General features: G+C 55.8%; 1 protein-coding gene across 8 annotated transcripts; it reads left to right on the forward strand.

Annotated features, from left to right (window-relative positions):
- The first annotated feature begins 13,580 nt into the window (after positions 1–13,580).
- KCTD17 (potassium channel tetramerization domain containing 17) lies at positions 13,581–24,451 on the forward strand. Of its 8 annotated transcripts, XM_060023933.1 has the most exons (9): positions 13,581–13,949; positions 15,137–15,245; positions 17,562–17,653; positions 18,626–18,721; positions 20,463–20,588; positions 21,949–22,039; positions 22,226–22,300; positions 22,643–22,733; positions 23,645–24,451. In XM_060023933.1, exons 1-9 carry the CDS (start codon positions 13,707–13,709, stop codon positions 23,712–23,714), a joined length of 993 nt encoding a protein of 330 aa, XP_059879916.1. In that variant the 5' UTR covers positions 13,581–13,706; the 3' UTR covers positions 23,715–24,451. The 8 variants fall into 8 exon arrangements, 7 of the variants coding, with proteins under 7 accessions (XP_059879916.1, XP_059879917.1, XP_059879913.1 ...); XM_060023934.1 differs by lacking the exon at positions 22,226–22,300; XM_060023930.1 differs by lacking the exon at positions 22,226–22,300 and having other exon boundaries at positions 22,643–22,683.

Genomic DNA, 24,451 nt, shown 5'->3' on the forward strand with positions numbered 1-24,451 from the left:
GCTGGGGTCCCAGAGCCCTTCCAGTCCTGTGACTGAATGTCTCCCAGCGAACTGTCTTCTACTTCTACTTCTATGGCTGGGGTCTCCCTTCCGGCTTCTGGGCTATTTAAGGTGCATCTGCTGTGCTCTGTCTGGAATCACACCCAAACACCCCCTGCAGGTAAGCCATACATCTCATTTCAAGACAGAGATGGTTCCAGAACTTAATGGGAAGCTGTCCCACGCTGTGGAGTACTTGTCAGCCCAGCCGGGATGTTCCGGAGAAGGGCAGAGTTTAGCCAAATCGGAGGAGAATCTAGCTCTCGACTCTGAGAGTCACACTTTGGAGGCTAAGCTCTGGGAGCTCCACGGGGGTGGGCAGTCTGGGGGTTTGATCCTTTCTGCTCAAGGAGAACCCTTCCCCCAAGGCTTCCCCAGTAGGGGCTCTGTTCTCCCTCTGCATTTGTCTTTGTGCAGAGGTAGACATGGGTGTCTGAGAAGGCCCCAGGCTCCCCCTGTCAGAACCTGGGTTCTGGGTTACCCCTCCCCATGTTCCAGCTCCCGGGGCACCTCTTGGTAGCAAAGGGCCAGGTGTCAGCCAGTACTGGGGGGAACCCTAGAAGGAAAAAAAACCAGAGGGGGCAGTGACTTACCCAAGGTCACTTGATGGGTTCACAACAGAGCGGGAACGAGACCCAGATTTCTCAGAATTTGCTCTTTCTCACCTACAGTCCCCAACACATTTCCTCTGAGGCTCAGTTGTGTCTCCCAAGACCACAGGATCTGTGGGGGACCAACAGGACAGAATCCTGTCCCCCACCTCTCTGAGCCTCAGCTTTCTTACCTATAAAATGGGAACAATACGTACTTCAGAAGAAGGGATTTCAGACAAGGACTTGGCCAAGAGCCCCGTGCTGAGCCCCATCTTTCCAGCTCAGGGTTTCTCAAACTCAGGATGACGGACATTTGGACTGGATCATTCTTCGTTGTTGTAGATACTGTTCTGTGCATTGGAGGATGTTTAGCAGCGTTTCTGGCCTCTACCCACTAGATGCCAGCAGCACCAACCAGTCGTGAGAACTAAAGATGTCTCCAGATATGACCAGATATCCCCCGAGAAGCAAAACTCACCCCCCAGTTAAGCACCAGTGCTGTAGGAGCAGTGGCCATACTTGACCACAGCAGTCGGGACCATTGTAGACAGGGATCCCCACGTGGAGGGGACCCTTGTCTGCCCATCATAAACCCCTTCCCCTGGGGGCTGAATTTAACAGTTTAGAAACTTCCTTCCTTTCGCGCTGGTTTCAGACAGACCTCATCTTCTCTGCTGGAAACGTCTCTGCCTCTTCAAGGAGCTTGGTCTGTCAGCAAACACACGTGAGGCTCTGATCTGGCTTCTGGCTCTGTTGCCCCACGCACGGCTGCCTGACTTTGGACACATGGCTGAGCCTCTGAGCCTCAGTTTCTTCATCTTTAAAATGGGAGTAATCGTACCTTCCTTGAGCAATATGGGGGTTCAGTGAGAGAATCCGTAGAAACTGCTTAGCTTGGTGGTAGGCACAGAGTCAGTATCAAGTGTTCTTGTTCTTTTTTAAAGGGCTTTTACGTATTCAGCATGTTCAGTGCTTCCTGTACCTCCAGCATTGGGGGGGGGGGGGGGGCGCTGGGGGCGGAGGGCGGGGCAGGGAACGTGAGTATGAGAATTGTGTCCCTGCCCTGGAAAAGCCTCCCAGCCAGGAAGGAGAAACTGGCCCGTGGTATATTTTTAGAGAGAAATCGTGAAACGATCTATTTTACAACAGACTCAGAGATGTTGAGTGATTGCCTAAGGGCACACAGCTATTTTGAGAGAGGAGCCTAACTGGAGTTCAAATTCTCAGGGTAGGAGCCTCTCCAGTGGGTTAGGAAAACCCGAGTTGGTTTTCCCAATTTCAGTATCAAAGGGAGAAGGGAGTGGAACTCAGGGTTTGGAAACACATATGGCAAGCTCATGGAAGGTGGCCAAGTGTCTCCCAGCCTCCACGAGGAGACACCTTGAGCTGAGTCATGAGATTGAAGCAAGGAGATTTGGTTAGGCTCCCACCCCGCTCCCCAGACCCACCATCCCTACCCCTCTAGCAAGGAACCCCAGCTGATTTGAGCTGGGGCTTTTCCCTCCTGGGAAGGTTCTCCATGGATCTGCACAGGTTCAGAAGCGGGAGAAGGGAGATGGAGACGTGCCTTTCTAGGTTTCTCGGAGCTGTGCTTGGTTTAACTTTGCAGGAGTTGGCTAGGAGAGACCCAGGGCCACCCTGAGCCCTGCCCTGCCTCCTGCATGTCTGAACTCCCAGAATAATTATTTAACCACTCCCTGCAGAGTCCAGGCCTCTGCCAGCACCTGTCCCACCCGCCCCATGTGTTCCAGGCAGGAACTTGCAACATCGGACAACGGGGATGATGAAATTTTTGTCTACTTGGCAAATATTTGCTGAGCACCCCCTCAGTGTCAGGAACAGTTAGAAGATTGCCAACCTTGTCTCACCAGCTGCACTGGATTGTGTCCACTCCCTGGCTCGCTGCCTCCAGGGATCATGGCCCGAAGAAGCCCCCACCCCACACAGTGGGCTGAACAACAGAGCGATGCGCTTATTTGGTCCTGGCACTGCTCGAGGCCCCCTTCCGGTCGGGGCCTCAGTCATTTCATCTGGAAAATGGGAGCAAACTGCCCTGTCACACCCAGGGTGGGTGTGATGTCAGATAAGGGAAAGCTCTAAGGCGTTTTCTATTGTAGGTCATTCCTACTGGAAATAACCCCAGCTAGTCATTATATAAGCAGCACGGAGCTTATTATCCTTAACACATGGAGAATGAGTCATTCGGGAGAAGATGAAATTTTAACTGAAGCTTTATAATTTTAAGCACCCCCAAATTTAACAGAGGGTGGGACACAGTGTACTGAGGTTACCCGAACTCTCTGTAGCTCTGTTCATCACTTTATTGTGGCCGCAGTTTGCCCCTAAGCTAAATGGCCCCCATTGCTGTGACTTTCCAGTCCTCGAATCCTTGCAGCTCCACGTCATCCTTGCCAACTGTCCTTCCCAGTTACTATCTGTGTTCTGCAGAATCTCCACCTGCTTCTAGGTGGGCCCACTCCCCCGGTATAATGCCCCCTATTCTAGGCCTTAAACCGCTGTGTTGAACCAGGGCTTCCAGCAGCCTGCTGGGCCCCTCACCCTGGTCCTGTATCCATGTCCCCTGTCTCAGTGTGCATGGCCACCACACAGGGGTCACCTGTGCCCAGACCCGGCAGCCAGTTCTCCAGATTTGGTCTCCCTTCCCCACAGCCAATCAACACCCAGGCCCGTGATTTCCACCTCTATTCCCACTGCCTTGGTCCGAGTCACCGCCACCCCCCCCCCCCGGCCCCGTGCCCAAGACACATAGATGCAACCTGTCCAATTGTTAATTCCAGCACACACCCACAGGGGCAGGCCCTGTACCAGGATCTGGGGCATGGAGGATAAAGACAGACTCTGAGGGGGGAATTGTCCTAGTGGAGAGGGGCGGACAGACAGACCATGGCAGGTGTGGCGAGGGGTATCAGAGATGAAATGGAACAGGAGAGGGTGGAGCCGGTTGTTCTGGGTCTGAGAAGCAGCTCTGCACGGGCCAGTAGCCCCTTTCTGAATCCCCTGGACCATTCCGCCTCACTCCATGTAGAGAAGCAGCAGGGGATAGGGTTCAAAGCACAGCCTCTGGAGGGATCTGGACCTCCAGCTCCCTGGCTGTGAGTGTGCTTTGATTTCCTCATCTGTAATGGAATAATCCAGTACCCACCTTACAGGATCAGATTCATACAAGCACTGAGAACAGAGCCTGAACAGTAAGCCCTACATACATGCATTATTCATTGCTAAGATTCTGTCCTACTCAGGTCGCTCCTGCCTCCCTGTGCTGGCCTGGACGCCTTGAGAGTAACATATTTTATTCATGGTTCTCTTCCTGGCCCAGCACAGTGACAGGTCAGGGCTTCACAGATGTTTGACGTATACATATTCATTTATTTATATTTTGGCCTCGCTGCATGGCATGTGGGATCTTAGTTCCCTGTGCCCCCTGCAGTGGAAGCACAGATTCTTAACCACTGGGCCTCCAGGGAAGTCCCTGTTTGACATATACATAAATGTCCCGTCCAGGCTAAGAAAGACCCTAATAATCCCTCTTTACCTAGCACTTTCCACGTCCAGGGAGGATGCTAAGTGTTCTGTACCCACTTAATCCAACAACCCTGAGAAATGGGTGTTATTATATCCCCTATTTTACAGGTAAGGAAGATGGTGGCTTAGAGAGGTCAGGTGACTTGCCTGAGGTCCCAGGAAGGGTAGGGCTGGGATTGGAATTCTGGATGGAATGATTTCATCATTGTGAGACAGAACTGGGGAGGGGGTCCTAGATGAGGGAGTGGGGGTTCTGTCTGGGTGGGGAGTTTCAGAAGCCCCGTACAAGCACACTCACACATGCACACATGCTCACACCTCTGCTCACAGGCGAGGAATAATGGAACCAGAGCTTAACTGGCTTGCCAGGCTACATGTCACTCTGATACGTTTCTCCAGGACTCTATAAAAGATGTACTTCCCTGGCGGTCCAGTGGTTAAGACTCCGTGCTCCCAATGCATGGGGACCAGGTTCGATCCCTGGTCAGGGGACTAGATCCTGCATGCCACAACTAAGAGCCCTCATGCCGCAACTAAAGATCCCACAGACCACAATGAAGATCTTGTGTGCTGTAACTAAGACCCGGCACAGCCAAATAAATCCAGTGGTTAAAACTCGCGCTCCCAATGCAGGGGGGCCAGGTTTGATCCCTGGTCGGGGGACTAGATCCTGCATGCCACAACTAAGAGCCCTCATGCCGCAACTAAAGATCCCACAGACCACAATGAAGATCTTGTGTGCTGTAACTAAGACCCGGCACAGCCAAATAAATCCAGTGGTTAAAACTCCGCGCTCCCAATGCAGGGGGGCCAGGTTTGATCCCTGGTCGGGGGACTAGATCCTGCATGCCACAACTAAGAGCCCTCATGCCGCAACTAAATATCCCGCAGACCACAAAGAGGATCTTGCATGCTGTAACTAAGACCCGGCACAGCCAAATAAATATATATTTTTAAAGATGTACTTCCTCTCTTTAAAGAACATAGTAGCAGTTGGTAGAGAAGAATGCAAGGATGGAGGCAATCACTGAGTGCTAAAAACCATGCACAATAATTAGGTGCAAGCATGTGATAAACTGCAGAATTTTTTGGCCCAGAATGAGGTGGGAGGGGCTTCCAGAAGTTCCTAGGTGAGCTGGGTACCAGGGAGGCTTCTGGGAGCCAGTGCAATGGTGCAGCCCCCTAGGGAGGCTGGTTCCTGTCCACTCTTTGTTCTCACCTTCTTCCCCTGTCAGCCTCCACTCCCTTTCACTCCTGCCTCTTGCGGCTTTTCCCCATTTCTGAACCATGAAAGGCTTGAAAAATCACATAGGTACTAAATGAAACTGCATGTGCCTTTACCTTGTGAACCAGCCATCCCACTTGCAGGAATTTTCCCTGAAGATACACCTCCAACAATAGGAAAACACTTATGCAGAATTGGGTTACTTGTTACAGCAGTACAGTATTTGTCATTGTAAAATATTGGAAACAACCTAAATATACGTGTATAGGAGAATGGTTGAATAAACTCTGGTACATCCACACACACAATGGAGAGCTTTACAGATGTGAGAAGAGTGAGGAAGATCTCTACAAAATGATGCAGCCTGATTTCTAGGCTGTATTGTTAAGTGCAAAACGGCAGTGGAAAAGATGCTACTTTTTGTGTAAGAAAGAAGGGGCAATAAGAAAATATGCGTGTATCTGTAATTCCTGCAAGAAGAATACAGGAAGAATAAACCGGAAACTTTATTTAATGAGACTGACTACCTATGAGGATGAGTGGGAACAGTGTGGCACAGATGGGGGGGACACCTTCTACTTTTCTGTATATGATTTCTTGCATTTTTTTTTTTTTTTTTTTTTTTTTTGCGGTACGTGGGCCTCTCACTGCTGTGGCCTCTCCCATTGCGGAGCACAGGCTCCGGACGCGCAGGCGCAGCGGCCATGGCTCACGGGCCCAGCCGCTCCACGGCATGTGGGATCTTCCCAGACCGGGGCACGAACCCGTGTCCCCTGCATCGGCAGGCGGACTCTCAACCACTGCGCCACCAGGGAAGCCCTCTTGCATTGTTTTGACCTTGAGAACTATGTTATGTTTTGCGCACTCAAAAATTTATTAGATTAACAAGGATGGGTGGAATAAAATGTTAATACCAATAGAACAAGTAAACCTACCTCTACTTCACATGGATAATATAACCACACTGAATAGGGGAAGAGAACTAACCCAGTAACTCCCCCCACCCATCCAAGTAACTCTTGAACATGGCTTTTTTTTTTTTGGCCGTGCCATGCGGCTTGTGGGACCTTAGTTCCCCAACCAAGGATTGAACACGAGCCGCTGCAGTGAAAGCACTGAAACCTAACCACTGGACCGTCAGGGAATTCCCTGAATGTGGTATTTTGGCTATTTCGAATATATATCCTCTCAGTCAAAAGACAGGAGAAAAAAAAACCTGAAAATAAATATTGAACTCTTGTGAGTAAGTTTGTTTTTCACAGCGTTATGGGTTACCAGTTATGAAACTATTACAACTGAGCAAATAAGTAAATATATTGCAGATACGGGGAACTGACATTTTCCGTATTGGAGAGAGGAAAACAAGTATGGAAAGGCTGAAGGCTAGAATGAAATCCGTGGTGCCTGATTGGAATTGGAGGTATCAGTGTGAACTCAGGATTTCTGAGATAGAGATACGAATAGACATGTGTGCACGCGTGCACGCATGCGCACATGTTTCCTAACCGGAACTATTCCATGAGAGGGCCTGGAAGCAAAGAGCCCAGCTAGAACTTACCTTGGCTCTAAAAACTGTTAGCATCGAAAGGAACGGGAGGTGCTAGGGTGGGGAAAGTTCAGTGTGAGCCTGGATCGTTTTGCTGCCCAGAAGCTAAGGAAGTTCTGGCACAGCAAAAGTGAAGGGCAGGTGTCAAAAGGATACAGAAAAGGGGGGAGGGGAAGTTATTGTTTAGTGCAGGGGTCGCCAACCCCTGGGCCGCAGTTAGGAACTGGGCGGCACAGCAGGAGGTGAGCGGTGGACGGGCCAGTGAAGCTTCATCTGCCGCTCCCCGTCGCTCCCCATCGCTCAAGTCACCGCCTGAACCAACCCACCAACCCCACCCCACCCCGTCAGTGGCAAAATTGTCTTCCGGAAACCAGTCCCTGGTGCCAAAAACGTTGGGAACCACTAGTTTAATGGATACAGATTTAAGTTTTTCAAGATGAAAAGGGATGGTGGTGATGATATGGCTATGATGTGGATATACTTAATGCCACTGAACTATACCCTTCAAAATGGTGAAGATGGTACCAAGGAAAAACTCGTCCTCTACCCTCTCAGGTTTGTGTTTTAGGGGCGAAGACAGAGAGAAGAGAAGAGAGTTTTAGTTGTTTTTTTGCTTTTTGTTTGTTTGGTTTTTTTTTTTTTGCTTTGTGGTTTGCAGGATCTTACTTCCCAGACCAGGGATTGAACCCAGGCCCTGGCAGTGATAGTGCCAAATCCTAACCTCTGGACCAGGGAATTCCTGAAAGAAGACAGATTTTAATCACAGACGTACATCTGGGAGTTCACAAAGAAGTATGACTCAAGGAGGGAATTTGGGGCTTAAATACTATTTTAGTAAGGGAAAGGGAAGGGAAAACAAATTACTTTTAGGAAAGATAAATGGGTCCTTAGTTTTGAGACAATGTCTGTTTAGGGGTGGTTTGGACTTGCAGTCTCCAAGGATAAGAGTCAATTTTCCCTGGTTGCTCCTGGAGAGGGGATTTACAACAAGTTCTTTTGAGATTTTGGGGAGTCTCTGCTTTTAGGCTGATAAAGTAGTTCAGGAAAAAAGCCTACTCTCAAATGCCTTCAGCTCAAAATAATTTTTCTGCCACAGTGGCATAATCTGGACCACTTCAATGGTCAGTTTTATGTTAAGTGTATTTACCACAATTTTTTAAAAAGGTGAAGCACTTTAAGAAAGTGTTTTTAAAAAAGGATACAGGAGCCAGCTTAGACGAGTTCCTATTGACCAACTCTTAGACTTTCAGCATCAAAATACAGAATAATACTAACAGTGCTAGGGCCCCCAAGGACCCGGGCAGACTGGTGCGCCCCCTGCCGGTGAAGCCGAATCGCCGGCCACAGTCCCGCAGGGTCAAGACCGGCCGGGAGCCCACTGAGGCCCCGCCTGCTGGTGGAAGAGAGCAGCGCGCAGGCTGAGGGCATCCAGCCGGGCCCCGGGCTGGGGAAAGCGGCACGTTCAAACCCAGCTGCACTTTTGTGCAAACTGGAGAAAGGCACACCTCCTTCCAGACCCTTGGCTGCCCTTCCGCGATGCGAATGGCGGCCCCTGGCGTCTGCAGACATTACACGCCCACAGTAGGGGCTCTTCAAGGGGAGTAGGGTCCGCATCTTCATTTTGGAAACGCTAAAATCGAGCGCTTGGGGCAGGCTCTGTGAATATTTGTTGACAGATTAGAGGAAGTTCCAGGTAAATGCATTGTAGCATACTTGTTATCTTATAGATATTCAAGTTTGTGGACCAGTTATCTCTGAGCCCCTTCTGTAAAATGGGTATAATAATACCCATCTGGGCTGGAATACTTCTAGCCCAGGTGTGGCACATGGTAGGTGCTCAGTCATAATAGCTAACATTTACTGCATGTAATAACACTAAGAAGTATGAATAATGTTATGATGTAAATATTGCAAATGGTGTAAAGTGAGAGTTGAAGAGGTTACATAACTAATTAGCGAGGTCTCACAGCCAGGGAACCATGGAGCAGAGATGCAAACTCCGGACCACGGGCCTCTGAAAGCATGTTTGAGTACTTCTGGCTGGTCAGGACACACTCTCTTTCACTGGATATGCTTGTTCTTCTGCTCAGGTGACCTGAAAAGGTGCCGACTCAGAACCAACAACCTCCACTCCCAGATAAGAGGCAGAACTGTCAGCCAAGGCAGTGATAGGAGTGGATTTGAAAGCCACACACAAAAAAGGAAGAGTTGAGACTATCAGAATGTTCTGACATTCTGAACGTGGGGAAGAGGAGTACCGAATCCAAAAAACCCAGCAGGGACGAATGACATCTTAGTCGTGGAACTGACAGCAGATGTGAACAAAACCCTCAGATGTGGGGGACGCTGATTAGAAGATGAGAAGGTTCAAAATAGGACACAGTGATGTGCTCAGGTGAGAACTTCAGCATGCATTTTCTGTTCCTTCAGCTCTATCTGGCAGTAGAGAGTTTCCCAGGTCCGTTTAGGTCTTGGGGGTTTAGCGTGAGGAAATGGCAGCCGCTCTGCTCTGGAAGCTGGGTCATTCGGGGTGGCCTTTCTGTCTGCCTCTCCCTCCGACCCCAGCAGGGAAGTGTTTGTTGGGCTGGTTCATCCCTGGCCGATGGGAAATGGATCTTAAGGGACATCCTTTGGCTCAGTCTCTGATCTTTGGCCCAAACGACCATAGACGGAGTGGCAGGATTGGCTTCACGAAAGCCAGGATGCACTGAGGCTTTGCCCGGACAGTGTGCTGAGTGGTCTTCACGTGGCTTCCCGTGTTAGCTGATTGAATCCTCACAACAACTGCATGAGCCAGGTACTATTATTCCCAATTGAGATATGGGGAACTGAGGTTCAGAGAGGTTAAGTAACTTTCCCAAGATCACCCAGCTAGCAAGCTGCAAAGCCTGGGCTGGCATCCTTACCTGGGAGCTTTGTGCCCCTTAATCACCTCTCTGTCCCGTCTCACTTTGAAGCCCTCTTCAGAGCCATGTTAAAAAAACACCCGAGAGCTGCTCTTCCCAGAATGGGACAGCAGGGGGCAGTGCAACCAGCCGGCATTTGAAGTTCGGCTGTCCTCCAGGGTAACCAATCTCCAGAGAAAGTGGATGTTTGGTTTTATCCTCTAAATGGAGAATACATGCATAAAACTATGAAGAGTACCAGTCTGTGATTACAAGCAGAACCGTCTGGGATTCCATGTTTTGTCAAAACCTCTCAGACTCACCTCCCCCAAACCGAAGCCCCGTCTAGGGCAGGGACCGCCTCTGGCGCCTTCATTTCTGTGTTTCGATGTCTGTCATCTAGTCGGTGCTCAACAGACAGTCATGGCACTGAAAGATGATTGGTGGGAGGGAGGGTGTTTCTTCAGGTGGGAACAGTTCAGATGCTTACTGAGGGGATGCTGGTGTCTAGGGATAGCTGGGGGTTTCTGAGGAAGGAAGTGGGTAAGACTGGATCATCAAAAGCCTTCCCCTCCACTCTGGGACCAAAAGTGCTGGCCTAGCCTCCCCGACACTTTCAGGACCTCAGCCCACGACGGTGATGAGCCCTGGCACTCGGCTAAGCGGGTCGGCGCTGGACCACCCATGTGAGTGCAGTTTCCTCATCTGTACCTGGCGAGGTTAAGAACGCCTGTGCAAGGGTGCATCGAGACTCCGTGTTGTCTTGGACTTCAGAGGCAATGAGACAGGCTCGCGGGCCGGCTCTGCCCTTGGTAGCCGTTCCCAGCATCACTCAGGGAGGCCCATGGTGTTGGAGCCTCAGTCTCATCTTCCATAAGATGGAGGTGGGAACAGGATCAATTGCATGGGGCTGTTGTGAGAATTATGCACTGGCTTGGCCTGGTCCAGAGTAAACCCTCCATCGGTGACAGCTGCTGTTGCTGTTACAGAATGTCTGGGACACGGTCTCTGGCATGTTAGATGAGTACAGGGTAGCTCCTGCTATCACCTGTCTCCCTGAGCACACCTGTTACATGGGGTGATGCGCTTAGAATAGCATCTGGCACATAGGAAGCACTGAAGCAGTGAAATAAAATACAGTGGAAGCCAGTGTGAAGGAAGAAGACCAATCCCTGTCCTAAAAGCACTCCCAGCATTGGGGAGTTTTTGTTCCATTCGCCCCTCCTAAGCCAGGACCAGTGACACCTGGGATACAGCAGCCCAGGGATGGTGTCTGTCCTCAGAAGGATCACTGTGCAGTGGGGGAAACACAAGAAAACAGGATATGAGCAGGGAGGAGGAGGGGGCTCTGGGCAGGTCACACCCATTTCTCCCTCCCGGACCCAGGTTCTCGCCCCAACCCGACTGTGCACCAATGCCAGATTAAACTTCCCCAAGTGCCACACGGATGACATGACTCCTTAGCTTAAAAGCTCCATGCTGTCCAAGTGTACTGCGTGGTCCATGCTCCTCGCCAGGAGAGGCAGCCCCAGGGGGGCGAGGGCTGGCCCGAGAAACCTGGGGTCTGCTCCACATCCGCTGAGTAACGCCGTGCAAGTTTTCCATGCCTCCCGGCCCCGGCTTTGTCACATCTGCAGCAACAGGCTGGGTCAGGCAAGCCCTGGGTTCCCGCGGCTCCATGATGCTACACTTCCGCCTTCTCAACTTCCACTCCTCATATGAACTTGTTCATTCAAACTGCCCCTTCTCGGTCTCTGGGGTATGGCTCTTGTTCCTTGCTCTCCAGACTTTGCCCCATCCTCTTCATCCATTGGAGCCACCCCCCGAGAGGGCCTTCCTAGGTTCCTCCCCACCCTAGGCTGGGGCCAGCCCCACCTGTCCTCTCCAGTCCATGCTGCTTTCCTGCGTATCACACCTGCAAGGACAATTTTTGCTTGGCCCACAGGCACTGCAAATACAGGCTCCAAACCAACCTCCTCAATGCTGATCACTCCCCATATCTGCCTCTCCTGCTTCAGGGAAACACTGTTGGTTCAAGCCAGAAGCCAGGGCTGTCCGTGTGGCCCCTCCTCCTTCCTCCTCCTCCCTCCTTCCCAGTCCCTTCAACCTTCACTTCCGCCTCCCAAGTATCCACGGAAGCCGCCCACTCCTGTCTGGCCCAGTTGACAGCGCCTTGGTTGGGGCTTCCCCACTTCTCACCCAGGTGGCCTCCTGGCTGGTCTCTTGGGGCTTCGAACCATCCCCTCTGCAGCCCCCACAGTGATCCAAGTTACATATCTGACCACATCGCTCCCTGCCTACACCCCTTAAGTGGAAAAGAAATATTCCCTGCTCTGGTTTGGTTTCAGCCGACAGTGCTTGAGGACTCACCAAGTGCCAGGAGTCCTGCTGACCTTCCAAGGTCAGTTCATATCCTATAACCCATTTCATTCATTCACGCATTCATTTACTCAGTATACTAAAAGCCATGGGCTATGCCAGGTGTTCTACCGACATAATTGAATCTTAACAACAATGTTCTCCAGTAGCTATTCTAATTCCCGCTTTGCAAAAGAGAAAGCCGAGGTCCAGGGAGGAAATTGCTCAAGATCATACTTGGATTTGTGTTTAAGAGAACACGAGTCCCCAGGAGCAGAAGTCTAGCAGCTGTGACCCATTCCCTGCCGAGGGTAAAGGTTTACGGAGAAAGCAGAGCCCGAGGGGTAACAGAACCCGCCCCCTCCCCACCCCGCCACTGCCATGCAGGGCCAGGCTGCCCAGTGTGTGACACTGAGACCACTGAGGGGAGCCTCAGACCCTCCCCCCTTAATCCAGGACCAGGACCGAAACAGTGAGAAGGAAAGGAGGTTAAGGAGGACAGCTTCCCTTCAGCCCTTGTCCCTCCCTGGTCCCAAACCACATGAGGAACTGCTCCGTTCCCACATCCTGCAGGGCCCGCGATAGCAGTCCCACCTCTGAGTTATCTGGCTCAGAAGGGCACCCACAGAACCAATCCCTCTTCCCCCTTGAATTACAGATGGGTAAACTGAGACCTCTCCCAGCACTTCACCCTACAAAAGCCAGGATGAAAACCCAGTTCTCCAAACATTCATCCAGCACCCTCCTGACTCTTCCTCCCGAGAAATCTTTCCCAAGGAGCAGGAAAGGGGCCTTGGTGGTGGAAATGCAGTTGGAACCCACCTGGGTTCATGCCAGCCTGCCACTCACCAGCTGTGTGAGTCCAGCAGGTCACTTCACTTCTGTGTTCTCGTCTGTAAAGTGGATACAGTAACAGCGACCTCACAGCGCTGCTAAAAGCACCAATGAATAATATTGGCTTGGCCAAACAGTTCGTTTGGGTTTTCCGTAAGATGTTACAGAAAAACCCGAACGAACTGTTTGGCCAACCCAATATAATAGATGCATAAAGCATCTGGAATATAGAAGGTGCTGAGACAACTTTTAAGCCCGACTGTGGGGTCCGCAAAGAATTTATGTGGGGAAAGAGCCCAGCTCTCCTCACCCCACCCCCACCCCCAAAGGCAGAATGGAAGAATATTAGAAAACAGATACAGGTAAAGGCTATAGGAATTTGGGGAGGGAGAAGTTCCTTTTCCTGTCAGCTGTTTGATAACCCAAACTGGACAAAGGGGAAACAATGTGGCGATCAAATGGGAGGACCGCCGATTTGGGGTATCACTATTTTCCCAGTGACCTCGAACTTGACCTTCCCAAACACAGAGTAACTTGGCCAAAGAACTTTACTGAACTCCCGTTCGTAGGCCTCCCGGGAAGGGCAAAGTAGGGCGGGGCTGGAGAAGGCGGGATAGAGGGCGTCGGCGGACCCTCACCCCTGGCCACACTCACGCGGGGCGGCGCGGACTACAACTCCCGGCATGCCCGGCGCGCGGTACATGCCCGCCTCCAGCCGCCTTGCAGGCAGGATGCAGACGCTGGGAAGAGCGATGAGGATGGAGGCCCGCGAGGCAGCGCCGCCGGCGGGGGCGGGCGGCTGGAGCAAGTGGGTGAGGCTCAACGTGGGGGGCACGGTGTTCCTGACCACCCGGCAAACGCTGTGCCGCGAGCAGAAGTCCTTCCTCAGCCGCCTGTGCCAGGGGGAAGAGCTGCAGTCTGACCGGGTGAGGCCCGCGGGGTGGGCGGCGGTCGGGGATCCTTAGGTCGCCGGAATCTGGTTGTCCAGCCTGGCCCGCCCGCGGGGCTGCAAACCCGGCTGGGTTTATTTCCGAAGAGCTGGAGGCGGGAAGAACTGGCCGGAGGAGGGGAGAAGGAAATGGATCGGAGAGTGAGGGATGTGCCCATTGCCGTGGCAACAGGACAACGCCGGGCTGCGCCCATTTGGAGTTTTTGAGCGCTGATCTGGGCTCCCAACCCAGGAGGCTGATGGACGGGGACTCTCCCCCTCCTTTGGGGCTGTGGGAAGAGACAGACACCTCGGGCATTCTCTTCTGCCCAAACTGGACTCCTGCACCACGGAAGGAGTTACTGAGTCTGCTTTTCCCCGCCTCCCCGCCCTTTGGGGTATGGGTAGCCTTGGAGTACAGGGAGCTGGGTGGAGAAATCCCGGGGTACCTTCTCAGCTGGGCTTCATCAGGTAGGAGCGCTGGCCTGGGGCACCATTTCTGGGTTCCCATCTCGGCTCTGCTGCAAACCTCCTGCATGACCTTGGGTCAAACCCTATCCTGCTCAGCCTTCTGTCTGTAACCCCAGAGGGCTGGCCTGGCGATGACCTCTAAGGCCCCCTCTCTCCTGTTGCCTGACCCTCTGATGCTGTGACCTTGGGCAAGTCCCCTCACCTGGTGATGTCTCCGTTTCCTCTCTGTAGAGTTGTATTGATGCCTGCTCTGCCTCCCTGCAGGCTGAGGGTATCCAATGAGATAGTGGCTCTTTTGGAAACTTGTAAACATCCCCAGAATGCCAGGGGATCTGGTGGAGACAGTGTAGGGCTGGCTTCAGGGAATAACGTCCAAGAGGGACAATCCCTGAGCCCTACGCTGGGTCAGGTGCCACTCAGACCTCACGGGATGCTCACATGCTCTCCAGTTATGGCAAAGAAGAGGGTGGCTCCGAGAGGCCACATCACTGGCCCAAGGTCACACAGTCAGGAAAAAGCCGGGGCAGGGTTTGAACCTAGGTGCATCTGACCCCAAAGCCTTTTTACTCCATCAGGACACTCTGTTCTGGGGAAGAGCAGACACTCCGCCCCCTCCCGCCCTCCCTCTGATCCTTCACTGGGACTGAAGTGAGAGGTCAGGCAGGGGAGCGGGGCTCACTCTTCTCTCACTGCCTGTGCCCCTCACCTTTGTAGGATGAGACCGGGGCCTACCTCATCGACCGCGACCCCACCTACTTCGGGCCCATCCTCAACTTCCTCCGGCATGGCAAGCTGGTGCTGGACAAGGACATGGCTGAGGAGGGTGAGTTGGTCCCGGGGAGGCCGGGGCCCATACCCTAGCCCTGCCCTCTGCAGTCTGCCGGGGCCTCCTGTGGAGGCGCAAAGCCATTTCGGCTGTCCTCAGGGGACATCTGCTTTCTTCCATGTTTCCTGCTTCTTCTCATTCCTGAGAGGACTGACTCCCAAAGCCTGTGTCCAGGCTGAGCCTAGGGACTGTGCCAAGGTGACTGGCCCATGCTTCCACTGGGTGCTGCTGGGGAGGTGACAGAAACACGGAAGCAGAGGATAGAGGGAGCCAGTGAGGCTGGGCAGGGATGCCCTTTCCCCTGGCCTTCTGGGGAGCCAGTTGTGGGTGGAGATGGCCATGGGGAGAGGTGTGGCTCTCTTTGTCTGGGTGATGGGGTATCTCAGATGCGTGGTGAGGGCTCACGTGGGTCCGCAGGTGTGTCGAGTGGGTGACTCCTTGCCCAGATCCGGCAGCCCCTGCAGCACAGTTGTGGGTGAAGCAGGGGTGGGCGGAGCCTGCTCTCCAGCAGGGCTTTGGTCCCTCCCAGGCCTGGCTGGCTGAGGCCCTGTAGATGCCCACTTCTGGGCCCAACAGACAGTGGGAGAAAGACCGGATGCCTGCCTGGGAGAAAGGCTTGTTGGCAGAGCCCCTGCCAGGAGCAAGGGGTGCCAAGTCCACTTTTCCGTAGGGCACAGGGTGTGGCTCTGGGTCACCTGACCCAGCCAGGCCAGCTTGGACATGTCACTTCTCCTTTCTGAGTCTCCACTTGTGTATATGAAGGAGGGGCGGTGATCTACATTAGGGACATGTTCTGGGAAAACCAGATGTCATGAGTGCCGGGGCTTGTACCCTGGAGGTGTCTAGCACAGCCCCTCCCTCCTCACTCGGGCCCACGGTCTTCCCTCCTGACCCCTGTGGGACACAATGATCGAGAAGCCAGGTGGCTCCCCAGAAGGCCACAGCTTCAAAATCAGAGCCCGCTGTAGGCATCGGCTCTGCGGAGCCCCACAGCTTTCCCGGCAGCCCCTGGGGCAGCAGGTACCATGGGCGTGGCCTGGGCCCAGGAGTAGGTCCCATGGGGAGGGCAGGTAAACACTCCAGCATCACGGCCAACACCTGTTTACAGGTTCTGGGTTTGTCAAGCCCTGGCACTCCCAGCACCTTTAGACAGGGCTAGAGCCCCGATCCAAGGGGCCAGGGGATCCAGGGGGAAACTGACTAGTTGTGTGACACCTGGAAAGTCACTTATCCCTCTGTGCCTCCATGCCTGCATCTGCGGAATGGGGTGACAACAGCACCCACCTTGCTGAGCTGCTGTGAGGATAAAAGGAGCTAATGCAAGTGCGTCACTGAGCACAGTGCCTGGCACTGAGGACCCGTGATGCAGAGTTAGTTGTCTGTCATCTGCAGGGCTCCACGGGGGGCATCCTGGCAGTAACACTCGCTCACTGTGTCCTCTGTATTAGGTGGGTGTGGGCGCCGGGGACATCAGACATGGGCCCTGTCCCCGGGGAGCCCAGAGTCCAGTCATGGAAAGGACAGGAAGTGTCTCTGCCCCGCAGGAGCTTAGGCGAGTCCTAAGGCCGAGGGTTGTCCCCTTCACTGGAGAGGGCACTCGCTCAGTCTCTAAGACTCTCGGTCTCCTTAACTGTATGGGGACAATAACGCCTGCTTCCTCCATGACCCTGGGGCTTGTGGTGAGCACGGGAGGGGCTTTGCAAACTGTGAAGTGTAGGGATTGGAGAGGTGCACGTGCACGAAGATTATGCGTTTAGGAGGCAGAGGAACTGGAGTGTGAATCCCAGCTCTGCCGAGTGCCAGGCGTGTGGCCCTGCACAGCTGCTGCTTTGCCTGGTCCTCAGTTTCCCTGTTTGTTCAGTGGGGGTGATGAAAGTACCTACTTCTTGTGCTGAGAATTAACTGCAGTGAAGAGCGTGACATGCCTGGCACGGTGCCTGGCACTTAGCATGTGCTTCACAAATGGGAACATGTAATCGGGAGCCACCCAAGCCCCTTCTCACTGTGGCATAGGGTCCAGTCCCAACGGGCCCACTGCCTCTGGACAGCCCCAGACTAGAGGGCTGGCAGCCACCCCTGGGTCCTGTGCTCAGCACAGCAGGGATATAGTGCCCCTGAATGGCAGCCTCTCACCCCTACTACAGGGAGTGTGGGACCCAAGGAAGGAAGTGTTCCCTCTTGCCTGACCCCAACTCAGAGGCTCATCACCCTTGTGTGACTGGAGCAGGGGGTGGAGGGGGAGGGGACAAGGTGAGAACGGGGCACGGGGGCAGTGGGAGTGACGGGGGTGGGGTGCTGCTCTGTCTGTGCCAGGGGTCCTGGAGGAAGCGGAGTTCTACAACATCGGCCCGCTGATCCGGATCATCAAAGACCGGATGGAGGAGAAGGATTATACCGTCACACAGGTCGGGGGGCTGCAGGGCGGCGGGGCGGCATCCCTGGCCAGGGCAGGGGGTGGCGGGGACGGGGGAGGGGGGTCAGGAGGAAGGTTGGGAGAGGCAGAGCCAGTTTTCCTTGGCGAGGCCAAGCTCTCCTATAAGGGGAGGAGTGGTTGTCCAGCTCCCAAACTGTTCAGCAAAGCCCCAGACTGGGAGACGGACTCGGGGTTCTCTCCCTGCCTCGGCTCTGTTTGCTGTGTGACCTTGAGCCGATCACACCCCTCTCTGGACCTTGATTTCCTCTTGTGGAATATAGAGGTGCTGAGAACTGCCCACCCTTCCCTTCCTCCCAGGCAAAATGGGGTCCCTGTGGAGGTACAGGGGGCCCTGTGGGAGGCAATGTGGGATTATTACATCGTCCACTTCATGGGCTCAGGTGGTCCCCTGGAGGTCACGGCACAAGCTTCTGGAGCTGGAGTTTCTGAGCTTGGACCCTAGGCCTAAGTGGCCAGGCTGTAGGAGGAGCTGGAGAGATTCTCTGCCCACCTTGGGGGAGACGTGGAGAGTGGGAAATGGGTAGTGAGGCACCGTCTCCCAGCCCCAGGAGATTGAAGAGAGGGTGCCCCGCGTCCCCTGGAGGACCTGCCTCAATTAGTGCCCCAGGATGTCCCCTAAGCCCCTTCTCCTTTCCCACTTGTATCACCTGTGTTCCAATTCTGGCTCTGCTACTCTTTAGCTGGGTGACCTTGGGCAAGTAACTGACCCTCTCTGAACTTCCATGAACATCCCATAACTCCTAGGGTTTTTGGAGGGATTAAGTGAGAACATGCACGTCGAGTGCCTGGCACATAGTAGGTACTCAGAACATGGCTCCCATCTCCCCTCCCCCACTTCTGTCCTTCTTGGGGGTAGATGGTGGGGGGAGGACAGGTGCTCTTCCCGCCCCCGGGGTGCCTGGCACTCCCACAGGTGCCCTCCACGTCCCCCCTCTGCCTGCAGGTCCCACCCAAGCACGTGTACCGCGTGCTGCAGTGCCAGGAGGAGGAGCTCACGCAGATGGTCTCCACCATGTCCGACGGCTGGCGCTTCGAGCAGGTGGGCTGGGCCACACCCCCAGGCAAAGCAGGCCCCTCCCTTCCCGCAGCCCCAGCCTTGGGGTGCCCACTGCAGCCCCCACCCGGGGTCTTAAGACAGACTAAACAAGATTCAGAAAGGCCACACTTGGCAGCAGACTGACCAGGAAGGAGAGAGGAGGGAAGCCCCGGTGGCCGCAGGGCAGCTCCTGGGAATCATCTTTAATGGGAGTCCTCCCAGCAACCAGGTAGTGGTCTACACCGTAGTGTGTGAGTCTCTGGCCCCCAAGCGACAGCTCTGGTGCGAGGAGACAAGATCCACATAGGAGAGCGGAGGTCCCCTTGGGGCCACACCTTGTGTAACAATTCCACAGGCATAGATTCCAGGTCCCCGCGAGGGACATGCCCAGTTCCAAGCATTGCCACATTCAGGGCAGCCCAGAGCAGCGGCTTCCCGTGAGGTATTTATGGTGACCTGTACTTCCTCCCAGTACCTATGCAGTTTACCAGCAGGAGAGATTTTTATCATAAACGGTGTTGCCCTAGTAATGCAGCTGACGTCACACCTCTCTGAGGTTTCCAGAGGATCAGAGCCACAAGTTAACCCAAGGTCAAATTTGCCCTTAGAGAAGGGGAAGCGTTGGGTTACCCTTTATCCTTACAAGCTCCCTTGCACCTGGAGGTTGAAGAAGGCCAGGCTTCCCAGGATGGCCGGGCAGGATGGAGGAACTAGTCCAGTCCAGGAGCCGGAAGCCTGGATTCATATCTAGACCTCGCCACTGACATGCTGTGTGAACTTGAGCAAGGCGTATCTCTCTGGGCCTCAGTTTCCTAATCTGTGACATGGACCAGTAGTGCTTCCTTTGCAGGAATGTTGTGTAGATTAGAAGGACCGTGGATAAAGTCCCTAGCCCAGAGTAGGCCTCTAAACCTTGGAGCCAGCTAGCATCCTGTGAATTAATAGAAGCATTTAAGTCTATAGGACCCCTGAGAGGACTCGGGGTCCCAGATTCAAATCCTGAATTTGAATCCATTCACGTTCAGATTCTTCCTGGCTGTGGGACTTGACCACCTCTCCAAACCTCGTCTGCCGAAGGGGCTGAGTTTTCCTGTCTGTCTGCAGAATGAGGGTTCCTGGGGGCCGAACGAGACCCACCATGTGCAGGACCTTTATCAGTCGGGAGGGGCCCTGCAGGTGTGGTTATTTTAGGGACCCCAGAACAAAGGTGGGGCCACTCTTGAAAGCCTAAGGGAGTCTTTGGCAACTGCATGGGCTCTCAAAGGCTGAGCGGGCAAGTCAGGGACCGCTGGCGTAAGGAACGGGCGACCTGTTCTACCTCTGCTTCCAACAGTGAACAGAATATTCTATGGAGCTCCACCAGGTCATGCCAACCCCATCCTGCAGCCTGGTTCTGGGGCTGCCTTAGCCACATCTGACAGAGGGAGACAGCCTGCCCATTACAGGCCTCTGCCTGCTTTTAGGACGTTGCCTGCTAGATATGGGAGAGGAACAGCGGTGCTAACCCTCCTCCTCTAAGGACCAGGTCCAGCCAAGCCACGTCGGGGGGCCTGGCCCTGGAATAGCCCAGAGCCATAGGCGGGGGCGGAGGGGGAGAGGACTCTGACTTTGTTTCCTCTGGAAACCCAGGGATGGGCCTGAATGGGACAGCAAGGTCAGGGCACAGTTGACAAGTGCTGGTGTCCGCCCACCCCGTCCCCTCAACCCCATCCTATCGTTTTCTCCCCATGCTCCGCCCCTCCAGCTGGTGAGCATCGGCTCCTCCTACAACTACGGCAGCGAGGACCAGGCAGAGTTCCTGTGCGTGGTGTCCAAGGAGCTCTATAGCTCCCCGCACGGACTGAGCTCCGAGTCCAGCCGCAAAACCAAGGTGAGCCCTCTGCCCCAGCCCCTGCCCTGCCCCAACCTCGGCCTCCCTGCCTTTCCTCCCACCCCTCGCCGCCCTCCACGTAGCCATCCGAGCTTCTTTTTCCCTCCCGCTGCACACGCCTGACCCCCTGCTCACAGCCGATGCCATCCATCCCATGCCACCCACCGTCCTGCCTGCTCACGCCAGTTACCCAGGCCCAGACTTGGGGGACAACGAGATGAGATTATCCCCAGGGCACGGCGAGGGTGGACTTAGATGCCACTTGGATGGTGGTCGCATGGTGGCCACGGGGCAGCGTAGCACAAGGGGGAGTGCACTGGACTAGGGGTCTGGGCGTGGTGTGAGCGCTCTGCGTGACCTTGGACAAGTCCCGCCCCCTCTGGGCACCTTGGTTGTGTTCTCAGAGGAGTGAGAGGGGTGGACCCCCAGCTTGCAACTTCTGGGATCCAAAGGGCCCATTTATTTCCCAGGGGCCTGGGCTGGGGCAGGGAAGCCGAACCGTTAATCCTGCCCCTCCCGCAGGCTCCCTCCTAGGACTCAGCGTCAGAGGGGTCTGGAGCCCTTGGGGTCCGGCCCTGTGTTTCCACCTTGGCCTGTGAGGCAGCATCAGCTGGCTGGGGGGGGAGGGGGCTCATCGGAGGTCCTGCCACCCTGGACGCAGAGCTGGTCGGAAGCCTGAGGGGCCTTTGGTAGGACCAGTGGGGCAGGCAGCTAGGCAGGCTGGGAAGAAGGGAGACCGTTCCTTCTAGGAGCCTGTCCCTATGTGCCGGAGACTTAGGAACTCCGCTTCCCGTCTGGCCGTCTGCCTCCCTGGGCTGTGACTTCCCCTGCCCACCCCAGCCCCATGGGGGCCAGCGGCCGGCGCGGCCTTGCAAGGGTGCAAGGTGAGCTGGCGGCTCCTGCGTCTCTGGGAGAGACCTCAGGACCTGGGGTGCGAGAGCCTGGTGCCGACATCTCGGATCTGCCTGGGCCTCCCCCGGCCTCAGTTCTGCTCTGGGTCGGTCCTCCTAAAACGAGGCCTTCCCAGGCAGCCCTCAAGGCTGCCCTGGACACACACCCACCCCCTTCCTCTGACACCCCTCCCCCAGCCTTGCTCCACGTCCCAGCAGCCAGGCCCACCCGTGAGCATCCTCAGCAGGACCCCACCCTCTGCTGGTTCCCCCAGGCCCCTCGCAGGCTTCCCCGGGGATCCGACAAGATGCCCCGGCTTCTGTGGCTGTAGCACTCCCCTCCCCGGGAGGTGCCCCCCGCCCGTCCCCTTCACGCTGAGATGGGGGCCTGCGGGGACAGCCGCCAGCGGGCCCGGCCCCCTCGTTAGCTCTGCGCTCTTTCTTCCCTGGGTCTGCCGGCTGGTCCACAGCGCGCGGAGGAGCAGCTGGAGGAGCGGCAGCGGCAGGAGGTGGAGGTGGCACAGGTGCAGGTGGAGGTGGAGGCAGATACGCAGCAGAAAGGTGCAGCCAACCCCCGAGGAGAACGATCGCTAATAAAGGCCGTGCCTCCCGCCGGCTCCCCGCCGGAGCCCGCTGCGGAGCCTGGGGTCCCGGGACGGCCGGGGGGCGGGCCCTCCAGGGTTAGCTCAGCCGCGTGCCTGGCGCCTCACCTGCATAACCATCCCTTCTCTCACTTTCTCTTTGCAGCCCAGTCATCTCAGGATCCCGCTAACCTTTCCTCCCTCTCACCACCGCCTCCTCCTCCTCCGCTTCCCGCCGGAGGTCCTGCCTCATCTTCATCCACCTCTTCTTCCTCCTGGATCTCATCTGCACCCTGCCTCTTCCCTCTCTGCCCCTGTCCGGGTTTTCTCTCTGCCTGCTCACACCTCCATCCCGGGGCTGCTGTGGTCCCAGCCTCCTGTGCCCTCCACCCAGGTGCCCCAGCACCGCATCCCAGAGCATCCCGCCTGCCGCCTCCCGCACCCCTTCTGCCACCTCCCGCCTCCGGGCCCGGGGCAGAGGGGCACAGCTGCACCTCCTTGGTGCCCGCCGACCCCGCCGGGCACATCTGAGGCCGGGCCACCCTGCTGCAGCGCCTCACCTCCTCACGTTTCCTCCTTGCAGGTTCCCGTCTGCGCCCCCTCAGACCTGAGGCTGCGCTTGCGGTGAGGGCTTCTCCTGGGCCCCTCGCCCGCCCCCAGAGCTGCCACGCCTGGTTTGTAGCTTGGCAGAGCTGGAGGCAGGGGCGGAAGCCAGGAGGGTGCTCATCTCTTGTATTTTTGGACTTGAGCCGAACTTCCGGCTGATTTTCTCCCCTCCCCCAAGTCTCTCAGCCTATCTTGGCCTTGGGGATGAGGCTCTGAGATGAGACAAAAGGGGGAGGAAATTCTTTCCCACCTGCCCAGCAGCATCAGAGCCACACTGGGAAGGAGGGAAGGGAAACGGAAGCCAGGTGCCCTGACCTCATCCCTGCATCACAGCCTTGAGGCACTGGGTTCCCTGTTGCTGCGGGGGTGGGGAGGACAGGCCACACTTGGATTCCCTCGGCCTAGGAGGAGGCAGCCGGAGCTGGCTGAGGATTGGGCTGTGGCAGAAATAGCCCTGGCCAGGTGCCCACAAGCCCCCACTCAGTCTTATCTGCCTGCTCTCTGACCTTGGGCAAGTCACTGTCCCTCTCTGGGCCACAGTTGCCTCAAACATGGGGACGGACAGCTGCTCTCTGTGACCTTCTGCCTGAGACAGTGGTGACCAGCCTCTGGGCCTCGACCCCCTGGCCAGAGCCTTGGCAGGATGTGGCCTCCTAGGCAGCCAACCCCCGGCCCAAGGTGGGGCATGGGGCCCCCGAATGGGCGAGCTGGGTCCTCTCCCCGCTTCCCCGCCTGCTCAGCTCTGAATACACTTTTTCTGGGCCTCAGCCCCCCTCCTTCCTCCCAGAAAGGACCTCGTGACTCACCTGACTCTTTCTCTCTCCCTCTCTCCCCACCCCTCCCTCCCTCCATTCCAATCTCCTCTCCACCCTGCTCCTGGCCCTGCACTACCCCTTCCTCACCGGCCTCACCCTCTCATCCTCCTCCCGGTGTTTTGACCACTCCCCACCCCGTCTCCCTGCCCCCTCTTATTTTCTAGCTGTTACAAGCCAGAGGCACCCGGATGTGAGGCCCTGGATCGCCTCCAGGGACTTGGGGTTCCGTTCTGAAATCCTTTATTTTTGTACCACGGGGTGGGCCCCCAGCCCGAGGCGGAGGAAGAGCTCTCCCCGCTGTCACCTCTGTCTACACCTGCGGGGCTATGATTCACCCCTGCCTCCGGGGGCCGGGTGGGGGCCCACTGGGACCTCGCAAGGCCTGATGTGGGCCCTGGGACCCCTGGGCGGAGCCGCCTGCGGGTGGTCAAAGTGTGGCGCTGTCCAGCTGTGTCTCCCAGGCCCCTACGTCCCCTCCCTCAGGTCCCCCCGCTGCATGGCAGATGCGCTCCCCCCGCAGCCCAGTCCCATCACCTCCTTTGGTCTCCCTGTCTGTCACATGGGTTCACGTCCTGCCCTACCTACCTCAGGTTTGCTGTGATTTTAACGAGAGGAGCAAAGGTCCCCGAAAGCCCTCGGGGGGGGGCACAAGGCGCAGACTCGGACCTGCCCGGCCCAGGATGGAGATGGAGGGACTGGTGGGCGATGAAGGGCGTGGCGTTAGCGCTGTTGAAGGAGGGGATGGGTGACTCGGCCTTCACCTTGCCTGCTCCCCGCGCCCCTGCTGTCTGTACTGCCGGCCGCACAGTGCCCTGGCCAGGAGGAAGGGAGGCATTGGTTCAGCAGGGGCAGCGGGGCCACTCAGGAGCTGGTGACAAGGGAGAGTCTGGGGTGGCAGGCGCTGAGCAAGGGGCCCCTCCTGCATTTACGGCCTCCCCAGCTGGATACTTGCTTCCCAGCGGTGTCCAACA

Source organism: Delphinus delphis, chromosome 11, assembly GCF_949987515.2.
Source record: "Delphinus delphis chromosome 11, mDelDel1.2, whole genome shotgun sequence".
NCBI lineage: Eukaryota > Metazoa > Chordata > Mammalia > Artiodactyla > Delphinidae > Delphinus > Delphinus delphis.